The sequence below is a fragment of the Rana temporaria genome, chromosome 8, assembly GCF_905171775.1.
Source record: "Rana temporaria chromosome 8, aRanTem1.1, whole genome shotgun sequence".
Lineage (NCBI taxonomy): Eukaryota > Metazoa > Chordata > Amphibia > Anura > Ranidae > Rana > Rana temporaria.
Genome location: NC_053496.1, coordinates 29,935,991 through 29,959,731, shown reverse-complemented (window position 1 = coordinate 29,959,731; position 23,741 = coordinate 29,935,991). Strand labels below are relative to the sequence as shown.

Here is a 23,741-nt window from a genome sequence, read left to right as displayed (position 1 = left end):
ACGCCGGTCGTATCTTAGCAATATTTAAGCGTATCTCAGTTTGAGAATACGCTTAAATATACGACGGTGGGGATTCGGACTTACGACGGCGTATCTACTGATACGCCCGTCGTAAGTCTACCTGAATCTGGCCCAGTATGCAGATCAGGTCTTCCCTTTTAGGCAGGATGCTTCTTCGAGGTCAGTGATTGTAAAACAAGAGACTGCCAGGCAGCCTAGCATTGTTGGGAGGTCAGCAATAGAAACCCCTTCATTCTCAGTACAGATTTCACCTAATGTGATCACATCGTTGTGTAATATTCTATGTACTGCCAATGTTGATTTATAAGACAATCGTAATAATGGTGACTGTCTTGTAGAAAAAGATTATTATAACCTGTGTGAGAAGCAGCCAATTGGGAGGTTCCTCTTTCGCCTATTCTGTCAGACGCAGCTAGAGCTCCAGTGTCTCATTGACTTCCTGGATACTGTGGTAAGACAAATGGAATACATCCAACCCTATTAGTCATTTATTTTCCATCATCCCTCTGCCATTTGCCTCTCCATCCATCTTTTCATTGTGCTTCTCTTACTCTCCATTACACTCCTTCTACCCTTCATTCCCCATCACACTCCTCTTATCCTCCACCCCCTGTCCTTCCATCACACTCCTTCCACCCTTCATCCACCACCACACTCCTTCTACCCTTCATTCACCATCACACTCCTTCTACCCTTCATCCACCATCACACTCCTTCTACCCTTCATCCACCATCACACTCCTTCTACCCTTCATCCACCATCACACTCCTTCTACCCTTCATTCCCCATCACACTCCTCTTATCCTCCACCCCCTGTCCTTCCATCACACTCCTTCTACCCTTCATCCACCATCACACTCCTTCTACCCTTCATCCACCATCACACTACTCTTATCCTCCACCCCCTGTCCTTCCATCACACTCCTTCTACCCTTCATCCACCATCACACTCCTCTTATCCTCCACCCCCTGTCCTTCCATCACACTCCTTCTACCCTTCATCCACCATCACACTCCTTCTACCCTTCATCCACCATCACACTCCTTCTACCCTTCATCCACCATCACACTCCTCTTATCCTCCACCCCCTGTCCTTCCATCACACTCCTTCTAGCCTTCATCCACCATCACACCGCTTCTACCCTATATCCACCATCACACTCCTTCTACTCTTCATCCACCATCACACTCCTCTTATCCTCCACCCCCTGTCCTTCCATCACACTCCTTCTACCCTTCATCCACCATCACACTCCTTCTACCCTTCATACACCATCACACTCCTTCTACCCTTCATCCACCATCACACTCCTTCTACCCTTCATTCACCATCACACTCCTTCTACCCTTCATCCACCATCACACTCCTTCTACCCTTCATCCACCATCACACTCCTTCTACCCTTCATCCACCATCACACTCCTTCTACCCTTCATTCCCCATCACACTCCTCTTATCCTCCACCCCCTGTCCTTCCATCACACTCCTTCTACCCTTCATCCACCATCACACTCCTTCTACCCTTCATCCACCATCACACTACTCTTATCCTCCACCCCCTGTCCTTCCAATACACTCCTTCTACCCTTCATCCACCATCACACTCCTCTTATCCTCCACCCCCTGTCCTTCCATCACACTCCTTCTACCCTTCATCCACCATCACACTCCTTCTACCCTTCATCCACCATCACACTCCTTCTACCCTTCATCCACCATCACACTCCTCTTATCCTCCACCCCCTGTCCTTCCATCACACTCCTTCTAGCCTTCATCCACCATCACACCGCTTCTACCCTATATCCACCATCACACTCCTTCTACTCTTCATCCACCATCACACTCCTCTTATCCTCCACCCCCTGTCCTTCCATCACACTCCTTCTACCCTTCATCCACCATCACACTCCTTCTACCCTTCATACACCATCACACTCCTTCTACCCTTCATCCACCATCACACTCCTTCTACCCTTCATCCACCATTACACTTCTTCTACCCTTCATCCACCATCACACTCCTTCTACCCTTCATCCACCATCACACTCCTTCTACCCTTCATCCACCATCACACTCCTTCTACCCTTCATCCACCATCACACTCCTCTTATCCTCCACCCCCTGTCCTTCCATCACACTCCTTCTACCCTTCATCCACCATCACACGCCTTCTACCCTTCATCCACCATCACACTCCTTCTACCCTTCATCCACCATCACACTCCTTCTACCCTTCATCCACCATCACACTCCTCTTATCCTCCACCCCCTGTCCTTCCATCACACTCCTTCTACCCTTCATCCACCATCACACTCCTCTTATCCTCCACCCCCTGTCCTTCCATCACACTCCTCTTATCCTCCACCCCCTGTCCTTCCATCACACTCCTTCTACCCTTCATCCACCATCACACTCCTTCTACCCTTCATCCACCATCACACTCCTTCTACCCTTCATTCACCATCACACTCCTCTTATCCTCCACCCCCTGTCCTTCCATCACACTCCTTCTACCCTTCATCCACCGTCACACTCCTCTTATCCTCCACCCCCTGTCCTTCCATCACACTCCTCTTATCCTCCACCCCCTGTCCTTCCATCACACTCCTTCTACCCTTCACCCACCATCACACTCCTCTTATCCCCCCCCCCTGTCCTTCCATCACTCCTTCTACCCTTCATCTACCATCACACTATTACCCTCTCATCCACCATCATACTCCTCTTATCCTCCACCGCCTGTCCATCCATCACACTCCTTCTACCCTTCATACACCATCACACTCCTTCTACCCTTCATCCACCATCACACTCCTTCTACCCTTCATCCACCATCACACTCCTTCTACCCTTCATTCACCATCACACTCCTTCTACCTTTCATCCACCATCACACTCCTTCTACTCTTTATCCACCATCACACTCCTTCTACCCTTCATCCACCATCACACCATCACACTCCTCTCATCCTCCACCCTGTCCTTCCAACACACTCCTTCTACCCTACATTCCCCATCACACTCCTCTCATCCTCCACCCCCTGTCCTTCCTCACACTCCTACCCTTTATCCACCATCCCATCACACTCCTCTCATCCCCCCCCCCTGTCCTTCCATCAAACTCCTTCTACCCTTCATCCACCATCCAACCATCACACTCCTCTTATCCTCCATCCTCTGTCCTTCCATCACACTCCTTCTACCCTTCATCCACCATCCAACCATCACACTCCTATTATCCTTCATCCCTTGTCTTTCCATCACACTCCTTCTACCCTCCATCACACTGCTTTTACATTCCATCCCCATCCCCTAATCACACTCCACTTATCCTTCACCCCTGTCCGTCCATCACACTCCTTCTACCCTCCACCCATAGTCCCTCCATCACACAGCTTTTACATTCCATCCATCACCCTCCATGCACAGTTCCTCAACCACACTCCTCTTATCCTCGATCTTCTATCTGTTCATCACAATCATCTTACAGTTGATCCTCCATCGGGTTATCAGTGTCCTCTCAACCTCTATCCTATCCTTCATCTATTCATCAGACTCCTATTACCCTCAATTTTCCATCCCTTCACATTCTTCTTACCATTTGTTCTTCATCACATTCCTCTCATCCTCAATCGTCCATCCCTTTATCGCACTCCTCTTACCCTCCATCCACTATCAGTCTATTGCACTTCTCTTACCTTCCATCCATTATCCCTCCATTGCACTCCTCTTACCTTTCATCCATCATCCCTCCATTGCACTCCTCTTACCTTTCATCCACTATCCCTCCATTGCACTCCTCTTACCTTCCATCCATTATCCCTCCATTGCACTCCTCTTAATAGAAGTAAAAACAATCCTGCTGCTCCAGGTGAACCGGCAATGATGGTGTCTGCAATCCAGCTGTGTATGGGGTGCACGCCCTGTCATTGCTGCAGAGTACATGTGAAGAAAGAAGATTAGATGGCTGTACACCCATGTAATGCAGTTAAAGGCTTCTTTATTCAAAAAATCATCAATAAAAACAGGCACAAGGCACATTGGCAGGGAAAATAGAGGTTGACGCGTTTCACACGTTTAGTACGTGCTTTGTCAAAACCGGTTTTGACAAAGCACGTACTAAATGTGTGAAACGCGTCAACCTTTTTTTCCCCCTGCCAATATGCATTGTGCCTGTTTTTATTGATGATTTTTGGAAAAAATAAGTTTTTATCTGCATTATATGGGTGTGCAGCCGTCCAATCTTCTTTCTTCACATTGCACTCCTTTTACCTTTCATCCATTATCCCTTCATTGCACTCCTCTTATCTTGTATCTACTATCCCTCCATTGCACTCCTCTTACCTTTCATCCACTATCCCTCCATTGCACTCCTCTTACCTTTCATCCACTATCCCTCCATTGCACTCCTTTTACCTTTCATCCATTATCCCTTCATTGCACTCCTCTTACCTTTCATCTACTATCCCTCCATTGCACTCCTCTTACCTTTCATCCACTATCCCTCCATTGCACTCCTCTTACCTTTCATCCACTATCCCTCCATTGCACTCCTCTTACCTTTCATCCACTATCCCTCCATTGCACTCCTTTTACCTTTCATCCACTATCCCTCCATTGCACTCCTCTTACCTTTCATCCACTATCCCTCCATTGCACTCCTCTTACCTTTCATCCACTATCCCTCCATTGCACTCCTCTTACCTTTCATCCACTATCCCTACATTACACTCCTCTTACCTTTAATCCACTATCCCTACATTACACTCCTCTTACTCTTCATCCACCATCCCACCATCCTTTCACTATACACTTCTAATCCCAGCATTCTACTGTATTCTCTTGTAAATCTTTTTCACTCTCATACTTTTTCATACCTTTTCATCACTATCTCATGGCCTCTTGAATTTGATTTCAATGATCACATGTGCAATTGGTCTGTATGGCTCATTATTATCATCTGTTTGGTTTCCTCTCCAGGCAGAGTATGAAGTTACACCGGATGAAAAACTAGGAGAAAAGGGAAGGGAGATTATTCTGAAGTTCCTCACCCCGGAGGTAAATTGGCAGCTTAGCCGATGTAATTGCTGCAGACAAGACTTGCTATGTCCTTGGCTGACTCTAGGAAGATATCTATAAGAGGACAGGATAACCTGATTGTGTGTTTTCTTTTAAAAGAAGCTTCTGATCTGGTGGCTGTGATGCCCACAGTTCTTATCACAACATCCCTCATAAATAAGGTCCAGAGAGTTGTCATTTTACTGTAACATGCTATGCAATAACCACAGTGCTGTGGTGGGACAAATTTAAAACAATGAATGTGAAATCAGTATGGTCCATTTTGTGTTCCCTACTGCAGGACATCATCAACATTAATCCAAAGCCAGGTTTGCTAATCTTTAGTCACTAGACATTAGGGCCCGTATTCACGTAGCTCCGCGCATTTTTACGGCGGCGTAGCGTATCGTATTTACGCTACGCCGCCGTAAGTCAGAGAGGCAAGTGCTGTATTCACAAAGCACTTGCCTCCTAAGGACCGTCGTATCTTAGCTAGGTTTAAGTGTATCTCAGTTTGAGCATACACTTAAACTTACGACGGGCTTAGATTCCGAGTTACGTCGGTGTATCTAGTGATACGCCGGCGTAACTCTTTGTGAATTTAGGTATTTGTGTCCTGTAGTTTCACAGTTTAGGATGTTTTCATGTAAATAAGTCTGCAGCTACTTACCTGTGTGTTCCAGCTTTGTCTGTACCTTACAGGCAAATGAAGGAAAGCTGTGCTGGCATCGTTGACTAGTGTAAGTTTGGTATGAAATTAGTATTGTGAAGATTCAGATTAGAAAGATTTGGATGAATAGGGCTCTAACAATGTAAAAAAAATGGATTGGGTAACACTGGTACAAGGATGGGGGGGGGCGCAGTGCAGGCACAATACGGCACACATAGAGGGTATGATGCAAGAAATCTGAACCAGAGAGCAGCAGAAAGCAATTCCCAGGATCCACAGGGTAGGGACATATGTATTATTGCCTGTGAACAGCTGTCTGGAGAAGAAAGAGTAGGGCCAAAATATGCTATGAATTGATGTATGCTTTGAAAATCTGTCAGTAATTCCGCAGCTTGGTTTTCTTTTCTGCAGTCTCCAGTTTATGTATCTGAAGTAGGACAGGACATTGTACATCAGATGGAAGAGAAACTGGAAATCTGCCCATTCAAAGAGCTTTTCTCTAACTGTGCCAAGTAAGTGCCATTATTATCAACAGTGGGGGAAAGATTGGTGGGGTTGGATGTACAGAAAGGAGGAGTGGTTGGTGGGGTTAGATATATGGCAGTGGGGGTGGGTTGGTGGGGTTGGATGTATAGCAGTAGGGGAGGGATTGGTGGGGCTGACTGTACAGCAGTGAGGGATAGATTGGTGGGGCTATTTGTATCGCAGTGGGGGGAGGGATTTTTGAGGTTGCATGTAGAGGAGTAGGAGAACAGATTGTTGGGGCTGGATGTGATTGGTGCATGTGCGTGTTGGATGTACGACAGTGATGGAAGGATTGATTGGGCTGGCTGTACAGCATTGAGGGACAGAGTGGTGGGACTAAATGTAATAGAGTGGGTGAGGAATTGGTGGGGTTGGATGTACAGTAGTGAGAGAAGGATTGGTAGGGTTAGATGTACAGTAGTGGGGGAAGGATTGGTAGAGTTGGATGTAGAGTATTGGGAGAAGGATTGGTAGAGTTGGATGTACAGTAGTGAGAGAAGGATTGGTAGAGTTGGATGTACAGTTGTGGGGGAAGGATTGGTAGAGTTGGATGTAGAGTATTGGGAGAAGGATTGGTAGAGTTGGATGTACAGTAGTGAGAGAAGGATTGGTAGAGTTGGATGTAGAGTATTGGGAGAAGGCTTGGTAGAGTTGGATGTACAGTAGTGAGAGAAGGATTGGTAGAGTTGGATGTAGAGTATTGGGAGAAGGATTGGTAGAGTTGGATGTACAGTAGTGAGAGAAGGATTGGTAGAGTTGGATGTACAGTTGTGGGGGAAGGATTGGTAGAGTTGGATGTAGAGTATTGGGAGAAGGATTGGTAGAGTTGGATGTAGAGTATTGGGAGAAGGATTGGTAGAGTTGGATGTACAGTTGTGGGGGAAGGATTGGTAGAGTTGGATGTACAGTAGCGAGAGAAGGATTGGTAGAGTTAGATGTACAGTTGTGGGGGAAGGATTGGTAGAGTTGGATGTAGAGTATTGGGAGAAGGATTGGTAGAGTTGGATGTACAGTAGTGAGAGAAGGATTGGTAGAGTTGGATGTACAGTAGTGAGAGAAGGATTGGTAGAGTTGGATGTACAGTAGTGAGAGAAGGATTGGTAGAGTTGGATGTACAGTTGTGGGGGAAGGATTGGTAGAGTTGGATGTACAGTTGTGGGGGAAGGATTGGTAGAGTTGGATGTACAGTAGTGAGAGAAGGATTGGTAGAGTTGGATGTACAGTTGTGGGGGAAGGATTGGTAGAGTTGGATGTACAGTTGTGGGGGAAGGATTGGTAGAGTTGGATGTACAGTAGCGAGAGAAGGATTGGTAGAGTTAGATGTACAGTTGTGGGAGAAGGATTGGTGGAGTTGGATGTAGAGTATTGGGAGAAGGATTGGTAGAGTTGGATGTACAGTAGTGAGAGAAGGATTGGTAGAGTTGGATGTACAGTAGTGAGAGAAGGATTGGTAGAGTTGGATGTACAGTTGTGGGGGAAGGATTGGTAGAGTTGGATGTACAGTAGCGAGAGAAGGATTGGTAGAGTTGGATGTACAGTAGTGAGAGAAGGATTGGTAGGGTTAGATGTACAGTTGTGGGGGCAGGATTGGTAGAGTTGGATGTACAGTACTGGGAGAAGAATTGGTGGAGTTGGATGTACAGTACTGGGAGAAGGATTGGTGGGGCTGGATGTACGGCAGTGGGGGGGACGGATAGGTGGGTCTGGATTTATGGCAGTGGATAAGGAATTGTTAGCGCTCAATGTATGCCAGTATGTCAGAGATTGCTGTCACCGGAGGTACAGCAGTGGTGGATGGAAATGGTGGGACTGGATGCTTGGCAGTAGGGGACAGATTGATGAGGTAGGATGTACAGCAGTGGGGAAACTGATTGGTCTGGCTGAATGTATAGCAGTAGGGGTGGATCTGGTGAGGTTGGATTTACAGCAGTGGGGAAAGGAATAGTGGGGCTTACATATAAAATATAGATGCGCTAGTGGGGCTTAATGTATTGCAGTGGAGGACCCAGATAACATTTAGGATAAAATGTTATAGATGTGCTAAACCCCAAGAGTTTTATCCTGGCAATTCAGCACTTAGGCCACTAATGATAATGATAATAATATATACTATCAATGGCAGCTGTAGTTCTGTTCTGTAAAGTGACAATGGTTTTTCAGGTCTGTCTACGATTTTCTAAGTGGAGAGCCCTTCCAGTGTTATCTGTCCAGCATGTACTTTGACCGATTCCTGCAATGGAAATGGCTGGAGAGGTAGGTATCCTGAGTACTGTCTTCTGTGATTACCAAATCAATGTCATGATCAGTACTGAGGAACCTTATATCTTATAGGCAGCCAGTGACAAAGAATACATTTCGTCAGTACCGAGTTCTTGGAAAAGGCGGCTTTGGAGAGGTGAGTTCCAGTAATCTTCCTTTTACAGGGGAGATATTCATGGTGTGACTTATCCAATGGGTATTCATGGTTGGGGGAAGGAGAGGAGTAGGCATGGGGTTTGTTCTTGTATCTCACAGTAATGAGTTCATCAGAACATCACTTCATTTAAAAACCTATATATTTTTTTTAACATGCAGGGACTTTTGAAAGACATTTTTGTTTGTCATGTGTCCTTATTTTATCTCATAGAGAAGTTTTATATCCACATTACCACAATAGATGCCTCAAAGAACCTCACAATTCTTAGCAAACTTAAGCAATTTATTTTGTGAATTGAATCTGACATACCAAACAATGCCAAAATCAATACTGTTATTTGCATGTAGTAAATTGTGTGTGATGGGGTGCTATAGAAACGACCTTCTAGTATCCTTACCTTCCCATGGAAATGATCTTTTAGGTCCCCCACCTTCCTATCAAACTGACCCTCTAGTGTCCCAATTTTCTCATGAAACTGACCCTCTAGGTCTCCGACCTTCTAGTGTCCCCACCTTCCCATGGAACTGATCCTCTAGTGTTCCCACCTTCCCAGGAAACTAAGCCTCTAGTGTCCCCACCTTCCCATGGAACTAAGCCTCTAGTGTCCCCACCTTCCCATGGAACTAAGCCTCTAGTGTCCCCACCTTCCCATGGAACTAAGCCTCTAGTGTCCCCACCTTCCCATGTAACTGATCCTCTAGTGTCCCCACCTTCCCATGGAACTAAGCCTCTAGTGTCCCCACCTTCCCATGGAACTAAGCCTCTAGTGTCCCCACCTTCCCATGGAACTAAGCCTCTAGTGTCCCCACCTTCCCATGGAACTAAGCCTCTAGTGTCCCCACCTTCCCATGGAACTAAGCCTCTAGTGTCCCCACCTTCCCATGGAACTAAGCCTCTAGTGTCCCCACCTTCCCATGGAACTAAGCCTCTAGTGTCCCCACCTTCCCATGTAACTGATCCTCTAGTGTCCCCACCTTCCCATGGAACTAAGCCTCTAGTGTCCCCACCTTCCCATGGAACTAAGCCTCTAGTGTCCCCACCTTCCCATGGAACTAAGCCTCTAGTGTCCCCACCTTCCCATGAAACTGATCCTCTAGTGTTCCCAACTTCCCATGAAACTAAGCCTCTAGTGTCCCAACCTTCCCATGTAACTAAGCCTCTAGTGTCCCCACCTTCCCATGGAACTGACCCCCCCAGTTTCCCCATCTTCCCATGGAACTGAGCATCCAGTGTCCCCATCTTCCCTTGGAACTGAGCCTCTAGTGTCCCCACCTTCCCATGGAACTGAGACTCTAGTGTCCCCACCTTCCCATGGAACTGACCCCCCAGTGTCCCCATCTTCCCATGGAACTGAGCCTCTAGTGTCCTCATCTTCCCATGGAACTGACCCCCCAGTGTCCCCATCTTCCCATGGAACTGAGCCTCTAGTGTCCTCACCTACCCATGGAACTGACCTGTTACTGTCCCCACCTTTCCATGGAACTGACCCTCTAGTGACCTTCCTATATTGCCCAGACTCTGCAATGAGCCTCAGATACCATCAGGTACAGGTGATACAATGGAAAGTTTAGCACAGTACATTTGCAGAATTTATCACTAAAATCTTTTAGTTTGATGAGAATTTCCTGTATGTTTAGAATACTTCACACAAATATATGAACAGTCCTACATGGAAAAGGGGGTTTGGGGGTCAGCTAACAAAATCTGAGACATTTGGGAGTCCATGGCGCTGGTGGGTGATTGGAGGGCTATAGGCGGTGGAACTTTCCCTGGATTTCCATGTGGATAGATGAGACATCAGTGATGGAGAGAATGTGGAATACTCCATGTATACTGTACAGTCTTCTGGCTGTAACCTTTTCTAAATGTGAAACAACAAATTTCCAGTGTTATAAAGGCCCCCCAAACTGCTTATTCAGACATTCGAATAAATGACTCCCTTCTACATCCCATGAATGTGAAAGTGTGCTGACCTGACATTGACAGGTCATATCTTAGCATGCAGGACAGATATACACTAAATGGAAATTGTAATTGGCAGGTGTGTGCGTGTCAAGTACGTGCCACAGGGAAAATGTATGCCTGTAAGCGCTTAGAGAAGAAGAGAATTAAGAAGAGAAAGGGCGAGTCAATGGCGCTGAACGAGAAGCAGATCCTGGAGAAAGTGACCAGCAGATTTGTGGTAAGCTCTCTAGATTGTGGATGGTGGTACAGGGTGGACATAGGGAGCAGCTGAGGAGGACAGTATAAGCAAGAACCCTCTGCTATGCCTCATTTATCACACTCATTGCATAAGCTATAAAACACCCTCAACTTTACAGAACAAGTTTACTACTAGCTATACTATGACCTGGATACATGAGAACCTTCTCAGACTCGTTTATCACAATTACCCGAAATAAGAATGGTCTGTTCAGCCACATTTTGACCCGGACAAGGACAGCTGAAGAATTCGATATTTTTAGGTAGATTCAAGTGGCTGTGCCTAAACTTGCGGCGGCGTAGCTTAGTGTGTTTAGGCTACGCCGCCGTAAGTTAGCTAGGCAAGTACATGATTCACAATGTACTTGCCTGCTAATATACGGCGGCGTAGCCTAAAGCGGGCGGGCGTAGGGGCGCCTAATTCAAATGTGTGTAAGGGGGTGTGTTTTATGTTAATGGGGCTTGACCTTACGTTTTTTAAGTTTTTTTTTTTAACTGCGCATGCACCGGGCGCCTACATTTCCCAGTGTGCATTGCGGCTAAGTACGCCTTACGGGCCTATTGATTTCGACGTGGACGTAAACAACGTAAATCGCTATTCGCGGACGACTTACGCAAACAACGTAAAAATTTCGAATCTCGAAGCGGGAACGGCAGCCATACTTTAACATTGCTATTCCATCTAATAGATGGAATAACTTTAGGTCTGATAATGGCTTACGGAAACGGCGTAAATGTACTGCGGCGGCCGGGCGTACGTTCGTGAATCGGTGTATCTACTCATTTACATATTCTACGCCGACCGCAATGGAAGCGCCACCTAGCGGCCATCCGAAATATTGCAACCTAAGATAGGACGGCGCAAGCCGTCCTATCTTAGATATGTTTAAGCGTATCTCTGTTTGAGCATACACTTAAACATAAGTCGGCTTAGATTCTGAGTTAGGTCGGCTTATCTACTGATAAGCCGGCCTAAGGCCCCATACACACGATAGAATCCATCCGCTGAAAAATCCCAGCGAATGGGTTTCAGCGGATAGATCCTATGGTGTGTACACTCCAGCGGATCTGTTTCCGCGGATATTTATCCCCCTGGATAAATATTTGATGACATGCTATCAAATCTATCCGCTGGAATCCATCCCAACGGATGGATCCGCTGGTCTGTACAGACTCACCGGATCCATCCGTCCGAAGGGTTCCCCCGCATGCGTCGTAATAAGTTCGACGCATGCGTGGAATTCCTTATATGACAGCGTCGCGCACGTCACCGCGTCATAATCGCGGCGACGGCGCGACACGTCATCGCCAGAGGATTTCGGCGCAGATTTCGATTCGATGGTGAGTACACTCCATCAGATGGAAATCCGCGGAAATCCTCGAGAGGATTTATCCGTGGAAACGGTCCGCTGGACCGTATCCGCGGATAAATCCTCCCGTGTGTATGGGGCCTTACTCTTACTGAATCTACCTAATTGTTTAATTTATATCATGAAAATATAAATTCAGTAATGCTTTTAATTAAGGCTGTATCAAATATACAGTAGCTAGGTTGAAGGACATGCCTTACCTCATCCCTCAAAATTTCCACTCGCCTACTAGCATTTGGCAAGTGGATTTAAGCTGGGGGCGAGTGATGACAGGGCTGCATGACCAATGTCCCTTCAATCTGTGCCTACACTTAGAGTCCCGATGAGATTGGCGGCCGAAGAGGAAAGGTGCATGCTCGGGAAAAGTAGTCTGGTGAGCCGCGCACAGGCAGAGCAGTACACAGGTGCTCTCCTTACAATTCTCATTAAGCCATGGGACCCAACAGTATGACCTCTCTGAGCCTGCCCCCTCCCCCGACCAATGTAGCTGGAGAGCAGAAAGTAATGAGTGAGGTGGAGGATTGCCAAAATTACCACTCCGGTGCAGCGCTCATTGAAAGTTGCCCTGACATGAGAACGGCAGCCTTCTAGTTTGTGCCGTTTTCTTCTCCTTGTGCTCTATGTAAGTGTCCAACAGTTTAGCCTGAGCACTGTGAACAGACTGGTCTCAATGTGTGCTGTGCGCTGTCAGTGTGCGCTGTGCTATGGTGTCAATGGCTGTGCAGTTGTGTGGATCTCAGCGCTGGATTGTACTCCCTCCCGCTGTGCTGCAGCTCCTCTCCTCTGCCAGCCTGAATTAAAGGGGGAAGTGGGGACATGCAAGCGTGGAGCCGCACACACAGGCTCCTGATGATGAGATGAATGGGAGAGAGAGAGAGGATGGATGGGAGTTGCAGAGGAGACAGCAAGAGAATGGGGAAGAGACCCAGTTCTAGTGCCCTGTCCCTCTGGTCTGCCCCCAGTGCCCTGTCCCTCTGGTCTGCCCCCAGTGCCCTGTCCCATTTTGTTAAAGTTGTTGTTGGTAATATTTAATTTTTCGTTTCCAATAGTTTTTTATTAAATTTTTTCAAGACAAAAAAAAATAGGGTGTACAGAATAAAGAAAAAGGGAGAGGGGGGGGGGGGGGGGAAACGATCATAGCCTCCATCTGAAGGACTAGCATAGATACAAATTTTGGCAGGTCAAAAACACATCATTAACTCAACTTTTAGTGCTCCTACTGCAATTATCTATCAGGACGGATAACTTAGACCCAGCCCCGGGTCTGTCATTTGAGGCACTATCTAGACCCATGGGGTCAACAAGTAACAGTCAGTTAAAGCTGATTCAGTATAGTAACCATGGGGAACAGCCTTATAAATGCATAAGGAGGAGAGGAGAGAAAAGTAAGAAAGATAAGGAGGAAAAGGAAGGAAAAGAAGAGAAGAAGAAAAAGAGAGGAAAAAAAAAAAAGGGGGGATGGTGCATCCTTACCCCGGCCACGAGAGGGAGGTATCAGAGTAGAATAAACCCGTTCATTGGCACAGATCAATGTACCGTCGTGAGATAGGAGATCCAAGGGTCCCACACCCTGTCAAAAACCGCTACCCTGTCGTTCAAGATGGCCGACATCCTCTCGTTCACCATAATCCAAGACAATTTGGACTTCAGCAGACAAAAAGGGACAGTTGGGGACCTCCAAGACTTGGCAATGGTTATTCTAGCTGCCACAAATATAAAAGCTATCAGTTTTCTCAAGTGTTTTGATGTTCCCTCCACCGGGCGTCCCAGCAGTGCATGCAGAGGCGACTTAACAAGATTCACCTGGGTTAGAGAGTAGATAAAATTATAAGTGCGTATCCAAAATCGTCTCACCCTTTGGCACGTCCACCAAATGTGATACATAGTACCGTCCACACTGCACCCCCTGAAGCACCGCGGAGACGCCCCCGGGACAAAGCTAGCAATACGTGCAGGTACCATATACCAACGCATTAGTACTTTGTAATTAGCCTCTATTAGAGAGGTATTGATATATGACTTAGAGGCTCCCTGTACCAGCTTACTCCAATCCGCCATGTCCAGTTCCATGCCAATATCCTGTTCCCACTTAGTCATATAGGCCATTTTTTGGGTACCGGAAGACAGCAGTCCATAAATCAATGATATGTGGCCGGAGTGTTTGTCAAAGGTTCTGCAAAGTTGTTCCATAGCCGTAGAAGTAGTAAGATCAGAAGTGCGATTTAAAGTCTCCAGAAAATGCGCAATTTGAGCATATCTAAAGTATTCAGAGTTCGGAAGACCGTATTTGTCCTGCAGAACCATTTTTGACAAAGCCCCCTTGTGATCGCACAGATCTGCTATCCTCAATAAACCCTTATTGGTCCACCAGGAGAAGTCCTGGGGACGGAGACCCGGGGTGAACAGGGGATTGTGAAATAAGGGCGCCATCGGAGTGTGAGGCGACTTGAATCTGTAAGTTTTTGACAAGCGATCCCAGAGGCTCAGGGAGAACGAGAGAGACGGACACATCATAGATGGTCTATCCCGTCCCCTCAGCCACATGAGGTGGCTGACCTCTCTGTCTGGGTTCAGAGAGGACTCCAACCCCATCCAGAGCGGCCTGGACCGGCCTGTATGAAATCGGATCAACTGGGCCAATTGAGCTGAATGGAAATATTTTAGAAGGTCTGGCATACCCAAACCGCCGCCCGATTTAGGAGAGTATAATGTCTTCCTGTTCACCCTAGGCCTCTTATGGTCCCATATGTAGTCAAGTAATTTAGCCTGAAACCTCTTGAGGTCCGCCCCAGCTATGGCTATTGGGAGGGTCCTGAAAAGGTATAACACCTTTGGTAAAATAATCATCTTGACCGAATACAGCCTGCCGAACCACGACGGGGGCCTGTTTGACCACCTTTGAAGGTCTTCCAGCAACTTTCGAAACAATGGGGGATAGTTCTTCTGATATAATGTAGTAAGGGTGGGAGTTAAGTAAATACCCAGATAAGGGAGTGCTTCTTCCTGCCAGCTAAAAGAATATTGTCCGCGCAGAGCACGAACTACATGGGGTTGTAGAGAAATGCCAAGAGCCTGTGATTTGGAATGATTGACCCGCAAACCTGTAAATGCCGCAAAATGTCCCAGTACCGCGTTTAGAGTAGGCAATGAGGTGACCGGGGAGGAGAGGAGCATCAACATGTCGTCCGCGAACAGCGCACATTTGTGCTCCCGCCCTCCACAACGAACCCCTAATATATCAGGATGTATTCTAATCTTGGTCGCCAAGGGTTCCAAAGCCAGGATGAACAACAAAGGAGATAACGGGCAACCTTGTCGGGTACCCCTATTTATATAAATGTCCCGAGACTTATAGCCCCTGACCAGCAAGTTTGCAATAGGGGCGCTGTATATTGTTTGGAGTGTTGTCAGGAAACTCGCACCAAACCCGTATCTTTCTAGTATATAAAAAAGGTAGTCCCAAGACAGAGAATCAAACGCCTTTTGCAGGTCTAACGAGAGCAGTAAAAACCGCCATCCCAGCCCGAGTTTATCGCAGATATGATGTCAATAATTCTCCTAGTCTGATCTGGGGCCTGTCTGTGGGGTACAAACCCCACCTGGTCTGGATGGATATATCGAGCTAGAAACGAGTTCACACGAGTGGCCAGTATTTTTGTCAGTAATTTAAGATCCACATTGATCAGTGAAATTGGGCGGTAGTTTGTACAATCACTATGATCCTGATTAGGCTTGGGGATGACGTGTATAAACGCCCTATTCTCCTGCGACGGGAGAGGGAGCCCTCTCCGCAACCCATTAAAAAAGGCACAAAGACGCGGCGCTAGGATTTCAGTATATTTACGGTAGTAGTGTCCAGAAAACCCGTCCGGACCAGGCGATTTAGAAGGGTTCAAGGATTTAATGGCCGCCACAGTTTCCTCTATAGTAAATTCTTCCTCCATTGAATCTACATGGACTTTGTTTAACTTGGGGATGGGTATATTTCGCAAAAATGCCTCTGCCTGGTTCTTATTAAAATCACCCGAGGATTTATATAATTTGGAGAAAAACGAAGAAAACTCTTGAAGTATTTTGTGATAGTTCTGGGTGACTTGGCCAGTCCCCAGACGCAATTTAGGGAGAGCGGAATTAAACGGCCTGGGTGTTAGTCTTCTTGCCAACAATTTATTCGGTTTGTCCCCCAAGGAGTAAAATCTATGGCGCGACCACGCGATCATGTGTTCACGCTCCCTCTTAACCTTAGTGGCAAGCTGTATAAACGTGCCACGAATCGTAGCCTTATGGGCCGCCCATAGCGTCACCGGGGAGGAGACCGAAGAAAAATTTTCTCTAAAGTAGTTTTGTATCGCCCGCTCAATTTCTCCTTCAAAGATAGGATCGTTAAGCAATGACTCGTTCATACGCCACGACGGGGGGCTTGATTTAGCCCAAAGATCAGTTAGCTCTACTTGGACCGAAGAATGGTCTGACCATGCCATTGGGAGTATCCTTGCAGATGAGACGAACGAAAGCAGGGGAGAGAACGTGAACACATGGTCTATGCGCGAATATGTTCTGTGTACATGAGAGTAGTGTGTAAAGTCCCTATCAGTTGGGTGGGCATCCCTCCATACATCTATCAGATCGTAATTATGTAGAAGACGCGCCAGTGCCCCACTCTGTCTAGAGGCGTGTTTTAAAATCCCTTTCCCAGGGTTCGATTTATCAAGAACCCGATCTAGCGACGTGTTGCTATCACCCCCCAGGATCACATGGCCCGCCACATGGGGCATTATGATCTCCAGCATAGTGCGAAAGAAAGTTAGTTGACCTGTATTAGGAGCATAGTATGACAGGAAGGTGACCTCGCTCTCGTTAATTTTCCCCACTACCATGACATATCTACCCTCCTTATCTCTAAGTACAGTGGTAGGCGTGAATGGGACCTTCTTGGCAAAACAGATAGCAACCCCCCGTTTCTTATCAGGGCCATTAGATGAATACACCATTGTGTATCTCGCATTTAAATACCTAGGGGCGGAAGTCTTAGAAAAGTGTGTCTCCTGTAGGAGCAAAATATCCACCCCCATCCTGTGATATTGCTGGAAGGCCTTCGCTCTCTTGGTGGGGGAATTGATACCCTGCACATTATGTGTAAGAATGGTGTACTTGACAGACGGCCTGTAAGCCATGGTGATTCGGCAGTCTGTACTCACGGTTTTGAAGCGTCGAGGACTCAGGCCTAAAACGCCCCGGGCATTGCAGTTGTATCCCATCTCGGGAGGGGGATGCACCAACAGAGAGATATACTCGAGAAGAGAAGAAAAAGATCAGGTTATAGAGGAAAAGACATAGAAAAAACCGGCATGTGTACATCATATCACAGGCTAACCTAAACCGGCTAAGTAACAATTTTATCCGGGAAAAAAACCGGAGAAAAAGAAAAATGAACAACAACATCCAAATAATCAAAAAGAATAAAAAGGAGGGGGAAAAAATAATTTCCCCCCTCCCTTCCATTAACACACCGCTAGTCAGCGTGTATTCGGGGGGTGTAGAAACACCCGTCAACTTGAGTGAAGTTACCTCTACTCGGAGAGGAGAGGCAAGTTCACAATACGTGGCATGCGATACCACCTCGGCCCTTCGTACACTCCAATTTAGACGGACAGGTGGCCCCAGCCAGTAAAACTAAATATCTCCTATAGGAGGAAGAAAAAAAAAATTGTAATTCCCATTCGGGACCCGGTCCTCTCTAGGTATAAACAGTGTGCATAATTATATCTGCATAAAAAAATTCAAAATTAACTGGAGGATAAGCATGAAAACTATACGTCCTCGACTTTTGTAACCCTCACTGTGGGAGGGATTCATCCCGCAAACCTGTAAAGGGCAAAGCGGGGCAACAGGAAGAAGAGAACCAGACACCAACTATGCCCAAGATTCAAGTGTTCAAGGGGGGTTTCCTGGCTCTGGAACGGCCCTGCTGAGACCATAGGGGGGAGATCGGCCTGTCCCCCCCTCCGGACCCGCTGGTGGGAGTCTGCGGATCCATGGATATCAGTCCCAATTCTCGGAGCAGCGCCTCCCCCGATTGGAACGAGTTGAAAGAGTAGGGTCTACCCTTGTATGAAAACGACAGTTTGAACGGGAACGACCATCGGTACTTGATGTGACGATTGATGAGATGGCTCAAGAGGGGTTTAAGTGTTCTCCTCTTCTGAATTGTTAATTGAGAAATGTCCGCAAAGATCTGAACCGGATGTTCTAGGATCGTAACATTACCCATCTGCCTGGCTTCCAGCATCACTCTCTCCTTGATCCTGTAGTAGTGTGGCTTAACTATGACATCACGTGGTAGGCCATCGGGCCTGGGGGCCGTCAAGGCGCGGTGCACTCTGTCCAGTTCTAACTGATGAGGCAAGATATCTGGGATCAATTGTGACATCAAGGCATGCACGGTCTCTTCTAAATTCACCACGGTTTCCGGGAGACCCCGCACCCGGAAATTGTATCTCCGAGATCTGTTCTCCAAATCTTCGATCTTTGCGTTAGCGTCATCTAATTGATCTTGTAGCGAAGTGATCATCTTGGAGTTTTGATTAACCCGCTTGACCGTGCCGTCCATTTTGGTTTCAATGTTATCCAATCGTGCTCCAATTTCTTGAAAGTCAGATTTTATCCCTGAGGTTATCATAGTGCAAGCTTTTGTCAATTCCTGTTGCAAAAGGGCTGAAAATCTGGCCAGGAGCACCGTGTCCCCAGAATATGATGATGCTGGAGCAGGGACTGAGGGCAATGAAAGCCCGGGACTATTCTGACTGAAAGTCACTTCAACTAGCTCAGCCATCTGCCTGTCTGTGGATGAAGCAGCGGAGTCCGCAAACACCAACTGTGCCCCATTAGGGGAGTCTAACAAAGGAGATTGACTAGGCCCTTTATCCATATCTGAGCATGGGGAGGGGGTTCCATCCTGGGACTGTGAGGAGAAAGGGTCTCTGTGAACCACAGCCTGTACTGAAATCACATTCCCAGGGCTATGCAGAGCAGTCTCCAAATCCTGGTCTCCCTGATTGCTTCCCAGCGCCATTGTAGGCAGGGGGGCCCGATGTAGGGGGGAACCACCTCCTCCTCCAGCTACCGACCCAGGCTGTGACAATATCTGTCCCCAGGGAGAACGCACTTGGGACTGAGGGCCAGTCTGATGTAAGTCTCCCCCTCCCTGTCTCACCTCCGCGGCCTGGAGATTCGGCTGCGCCCGGGAGCCGCTACGTGAGACGTTCCCCTTACCCGGCGCCATCTTGGACTGCGGGGATTGCTGCAGGGCCTGTGAGGATCGCGTCTTCCGGGTCTGCTGGGAGGGACGGCGCTGGTTATGTCTGTTACCGGCCGTCCTCCGCTGCATGGTCCTCGTAACAGGAGCTGGCTGGGATGCGATCCGCCCGTCCAAACGCTATTTGTGGCTGTTTAAGGGCCGAGGCTGTGCGGAGCTCGATCAGCTCATGACCGTCCTCGGCGCCGCGCGCATGCGCACTGGTAATATTTAATTTTTTTACTTTATTCTGCATAAAACATTGTCATTCCATGAAATAATCTATGAGGGCGTGTTTACGGGTGCAATTAGGCGCAGGGCAGTGTATGAATTAGGTGGGGCAACTGGTGGCGAGTAACTCTTGAGGCCTGGCTAGTAGCTCAGGACTTGAAATTTTGAGCCCTGCTATACTATACCTTTCTACCTTCTCAGAGTCCACACGTTCCGGTAAGCCTGCACTCACACTGGTGACGGGATATCTCTTTCACTTGAAATTCATCTCAATTCACTTATTTTTTTCTTTGGAAGACATCATCTCACTTTCATTGAATTTCCAATTTTGAACTTTGGGTTATTTATTCATTACTTGGTTCACTTTGGACTTTATGCATCCATGACAGAATTCATTTGTCCTCATTATATGTGCATTTTTCTACCATCATTATCTATTAAAGATAAAGGTGCATCAACTGGACAGGTATGGGACTAAAAGTGCACTTCCGGCGCCAGTGGACAATAAATTGTCTGATCCCAAGTGTAGAAAAAGAAGTGAAGGAAAGGTGTTGGATTTATCAATAGTAACTAAAATTGATAAAAAGATCCAAAGAGCTGCTATTTTAAAATGGGTAAAAAACCCAATAAAGCTATAAAAACAAAGTATCAAAATAAATATGGAACCGTGGTTCAAATGATAAAACAGCGCTAAGAAGTGTATAGCCCCAGGTAGGAGCTTTAAATATGAAAACAAAGGTGGTGTGCTAGGTGATCAATAAGCAAGGCGTGAGTGCACCCTGTACCCTATTTAGAGATTCACCAGACTAATAATAAAATTCCCAAATGGGATGCAGGCTTACCACAGCCTGTAAGAGGACTGGCTTGTAAAAGTCAATCCTCTCAGGCACAACCTCCTTATGTTTTCAGAATCTGCCACAGGTCATTCCAATGGGGGCACATATAGGCAAAAGAGAATACTCAATAGTGAAGTAAGACCAAAAAATATCCCACACCATGCCAGGAAAACAAAGCCCCCTTAAGTAAATGCCCGTACAGAAAAACCAAAGTAAATGAACAAGTAATCAAGCCTGTAATGTTCTGCTGTCACCGCCGTCCACGAGCACCAGGGGCCGCACGAGTGTTTGTATCGCTGGTAGCGCTGGTAACCAATGGTCAGCTTGTGGAGCGCAGAAAGACTTCCTGTGTTGCGCCGATGTAGCCACGCCCTGACGCGTTTCGTCACTTCCGACTTCGACTGTCGAAGTCGGAAGTGACGAAACGCGTCAGGGCGTGGCTACATCGGCGCAACACAGGAAGTCTTTCTGCGCTCCACAAGCTGACCATTGGTTACCAGCGCTACCAGCGATACAAACACTCGTGCGGCCCCTGGTGCTCGTGGACGGCGGTGACAGCAGAACATTACAGGCTTGATTACTTGTTCATTTACTTTGGTTTTTCTGTACGGGCATTTACTTAAGGGGGCTTTGTTTTCCTGGCATGGTGTGGGATATTTTTTGGTCTTACTTCACTATTGAGTATTCTCTTTTGCCTATATGTGCCCCCATTGGAATGACCTGTGGCAGATTCTGAAAACATAAGGAGGTTGTGCCTGAGAGGATTGACTTTTACAAGCCAGTCCTCTTACAGGCTGTGGTAAGCCTGCATCCCATTTGGGAATTTTATTATTAGTCTGGTGAATCTCTAAATAGGGTACAGGGTGCACTCACGCCTTGCTTATTGATCACCTAGCACACCACCTTTGTTTTCATATTTAAAGCTCCTACCTGGGGCTATACACTTCTTAGCGCTGTTTTATCATTTGAACCACGGTTCCATATTTATTTTGATACTTTGTTTTTACATCATTATCTATTATTCATGTATTGTTTTGACTTCAATGTCATCATTTATTGTATCAGAGCGCTACACTTTTTTGTCCACAGATATGAGAGTTAAATGACCCTTTGGGAGAAGTTTTCCTTCAATACCATTGGTGACTCTTAGTTCACGGGTGTTCTGATACGATTTTCAGGGGCATAACTAGCTGGACCATAGCACAATCCCCTCAAGCATTGACTGGTATCTTGGTTCACAGTTGCCTATATTACATAATTACATAACAAATAAAATGATTATATATTACAACAGTCCGATGTGGAAAATACAACCCTGTCTTAGGTGGGCCCCCAAACAAAATCTCATAAGGGCTCAAGTTCTCTGACCTATAAAGTAGGGGTAATCCTGATGTTGTAAAGAAGGAAACAGTTGGCCATTGTTTCTTTACTAACCCATCTACCCCTTTCCTGCATTGATTTAGCTGGCCTGCTTTTAATGACTACACTATACCATCCCTCAAAATTTCCACTCGCCTACTAGCATTTGGCAAGTGGATTTAAGCTGGGGGCGAGTGATGACAGGGCTGCATGACCAATCTCCCTCCAATCTGTGCCTACACTTAGAGTCCCGATGAGATTGGTGGCCGAAGAGGAAAGGTGCATGCTCGGGAAAAGTAGTCTGGTGAGCCGCACACAGGCAGAGCAGTACACAGGTGCTCTACTTACAATTCTCATTAAGCCATGGGACCCAACAGTATGACCTCTCTGAGCCTGCCCCCCTCCCCCGGGCCCGACCAATGTAGCTGGAGAGCAGAAAGTAATGAGTGAGGTGGAGGATTGCCAAAATTACCACTCCGGTGCAGCGCTCATTGAAAGTTGCCCTGACATGAGAGCGGCAGCCTTCTAGTTTATGCAGTTTTCTTCTCCTTGTGCTCTATGTAAGTGTCCAACAGTTTAGCCTGAGCACTGTGAGCAGACTGGTCTCAATGTGTGCTATGCGCTGTCAGTGTGCGCTGTGCTATGGTGTCAATGGCTGTGCAGTTGTGTGGATCTCAGCGCTGGATTGTACTCCCTCCCGCTGTGCTGCAGCTCCTCTCCTCTCTGCCAGTCTGAATTAAAGGGGGAAGTAGGGACATGCAAGCGTGGAGCCGCACACACAGGCTCCTGATGATGAGATGAATGGGAGAGAGAGAGAGGATGGATGGGAGTTGCAGAGGAGACAGCAAGAGAATGGGGAAGAGACCCAGTTCTAGTGCCCTGTCCCTCTGGTCTGCCCCCAGTGCCCTGTCCCTCTGGTCTGCCCCCAGTGCCCTGTCCCATTTTGTTAAAGTTGTTGTTGGTAATATTTAATTTTGTAACTTTATTCTGCATAAAACATTGTCATTCCATGAGATAATCTACGAGGGCGTGTTTACGGGTGCAATTAGGCGCAGGGCAGTGTATGAATTAGGTGGGGCAACTGGTGGCGAGTAACTCTTGAGGCCTGGCTAGTAGCTCAGGACTTGAAATTTTGAGCCCTGCCTTACCTACAGCATGTGTTCGGAATACACAGAGTTCAATGCAACCCGAAAACTTGATTAACTGCTGTAGAGCAACACAGGCAATTCTTATTTTAGACACACCTGTTGCAGTGATGGGTGTAAAGAAGCAAATTAAGGGACAATTGCTAGCATATGTGTAGATTTGGTGTGGCAGAACCTCCTCAAGAGGTGGCCACATGTTGTGGATGATGTGATCAGCACAAGGTTATCCCACCGCCCTCCAGTTTTTGCTGCATCTCAAGTAAGCAGGTGGTGGATGCAGCAAAAAATATATTAATTTACATGGTATAATAAGAGAGTTCTGAAATAAAATATTTTTTTTAAATATCAGGTGAATCTGGCATATGCGTATGAGACGAAGGACGCCCTTTGTCTTGTGCTGACGTTGATGAATGGAGGAGACCTGAAATTCCACATCTACAGCATGGGAAACCCAGGCTTCCAGGAACAAAGAGCCTCTTTCTATGCAGCTGAGATACTATGCGGTCTTGCTGATCTCCATCAAGAGAGTATTGTGTACCGGTGAGAGTACCAGACTGCTTATATTGTTATTTACTGTAAATTTTTATAAAGTTTGATGAATATGACCC

At 46.9% G+C, this 23,741-nt stretch overlaps 1 protein-coding gene across 1 annotated transcript in view; it reads left to right on the top strand.

Moving 5' to 3' along the window:
* Positions 1-23,741, top strand: part of GRK5 (G protein-coupled receptor kinase 5) — a 56,276-nt gene that overhangs the window by 21,717 nt on the left and 10,818 nt on the right. The window contains exons 3-9 of the mRNA XM_040361474.1: positions 360-472; positions 5,008-5,085; positions 6,167-6,267; positions 8,441-8,533; positions 8,612-8,675; positions 10,738-10,878; positions 23,483-23,673. Of these exons, the coding sequence (XP_040217408.1) occupies positions 360-472; positions 5,008-5,085; positions 6,167-6,267; positions 8,441-8,533; positions 8,612-8,675; positions 10,738-10,878; positions 23,483-23,673 (781 nt within the window). The remainder of the gene's footprint in view (positions 1-359; positions 473-5,007; positions 5,086-6,166; positions 6,268-8,440; positions 8,534-8,611; positions 8,676-10,737; positions 10,879-23,482; positions 23,674-23,741) is intronic.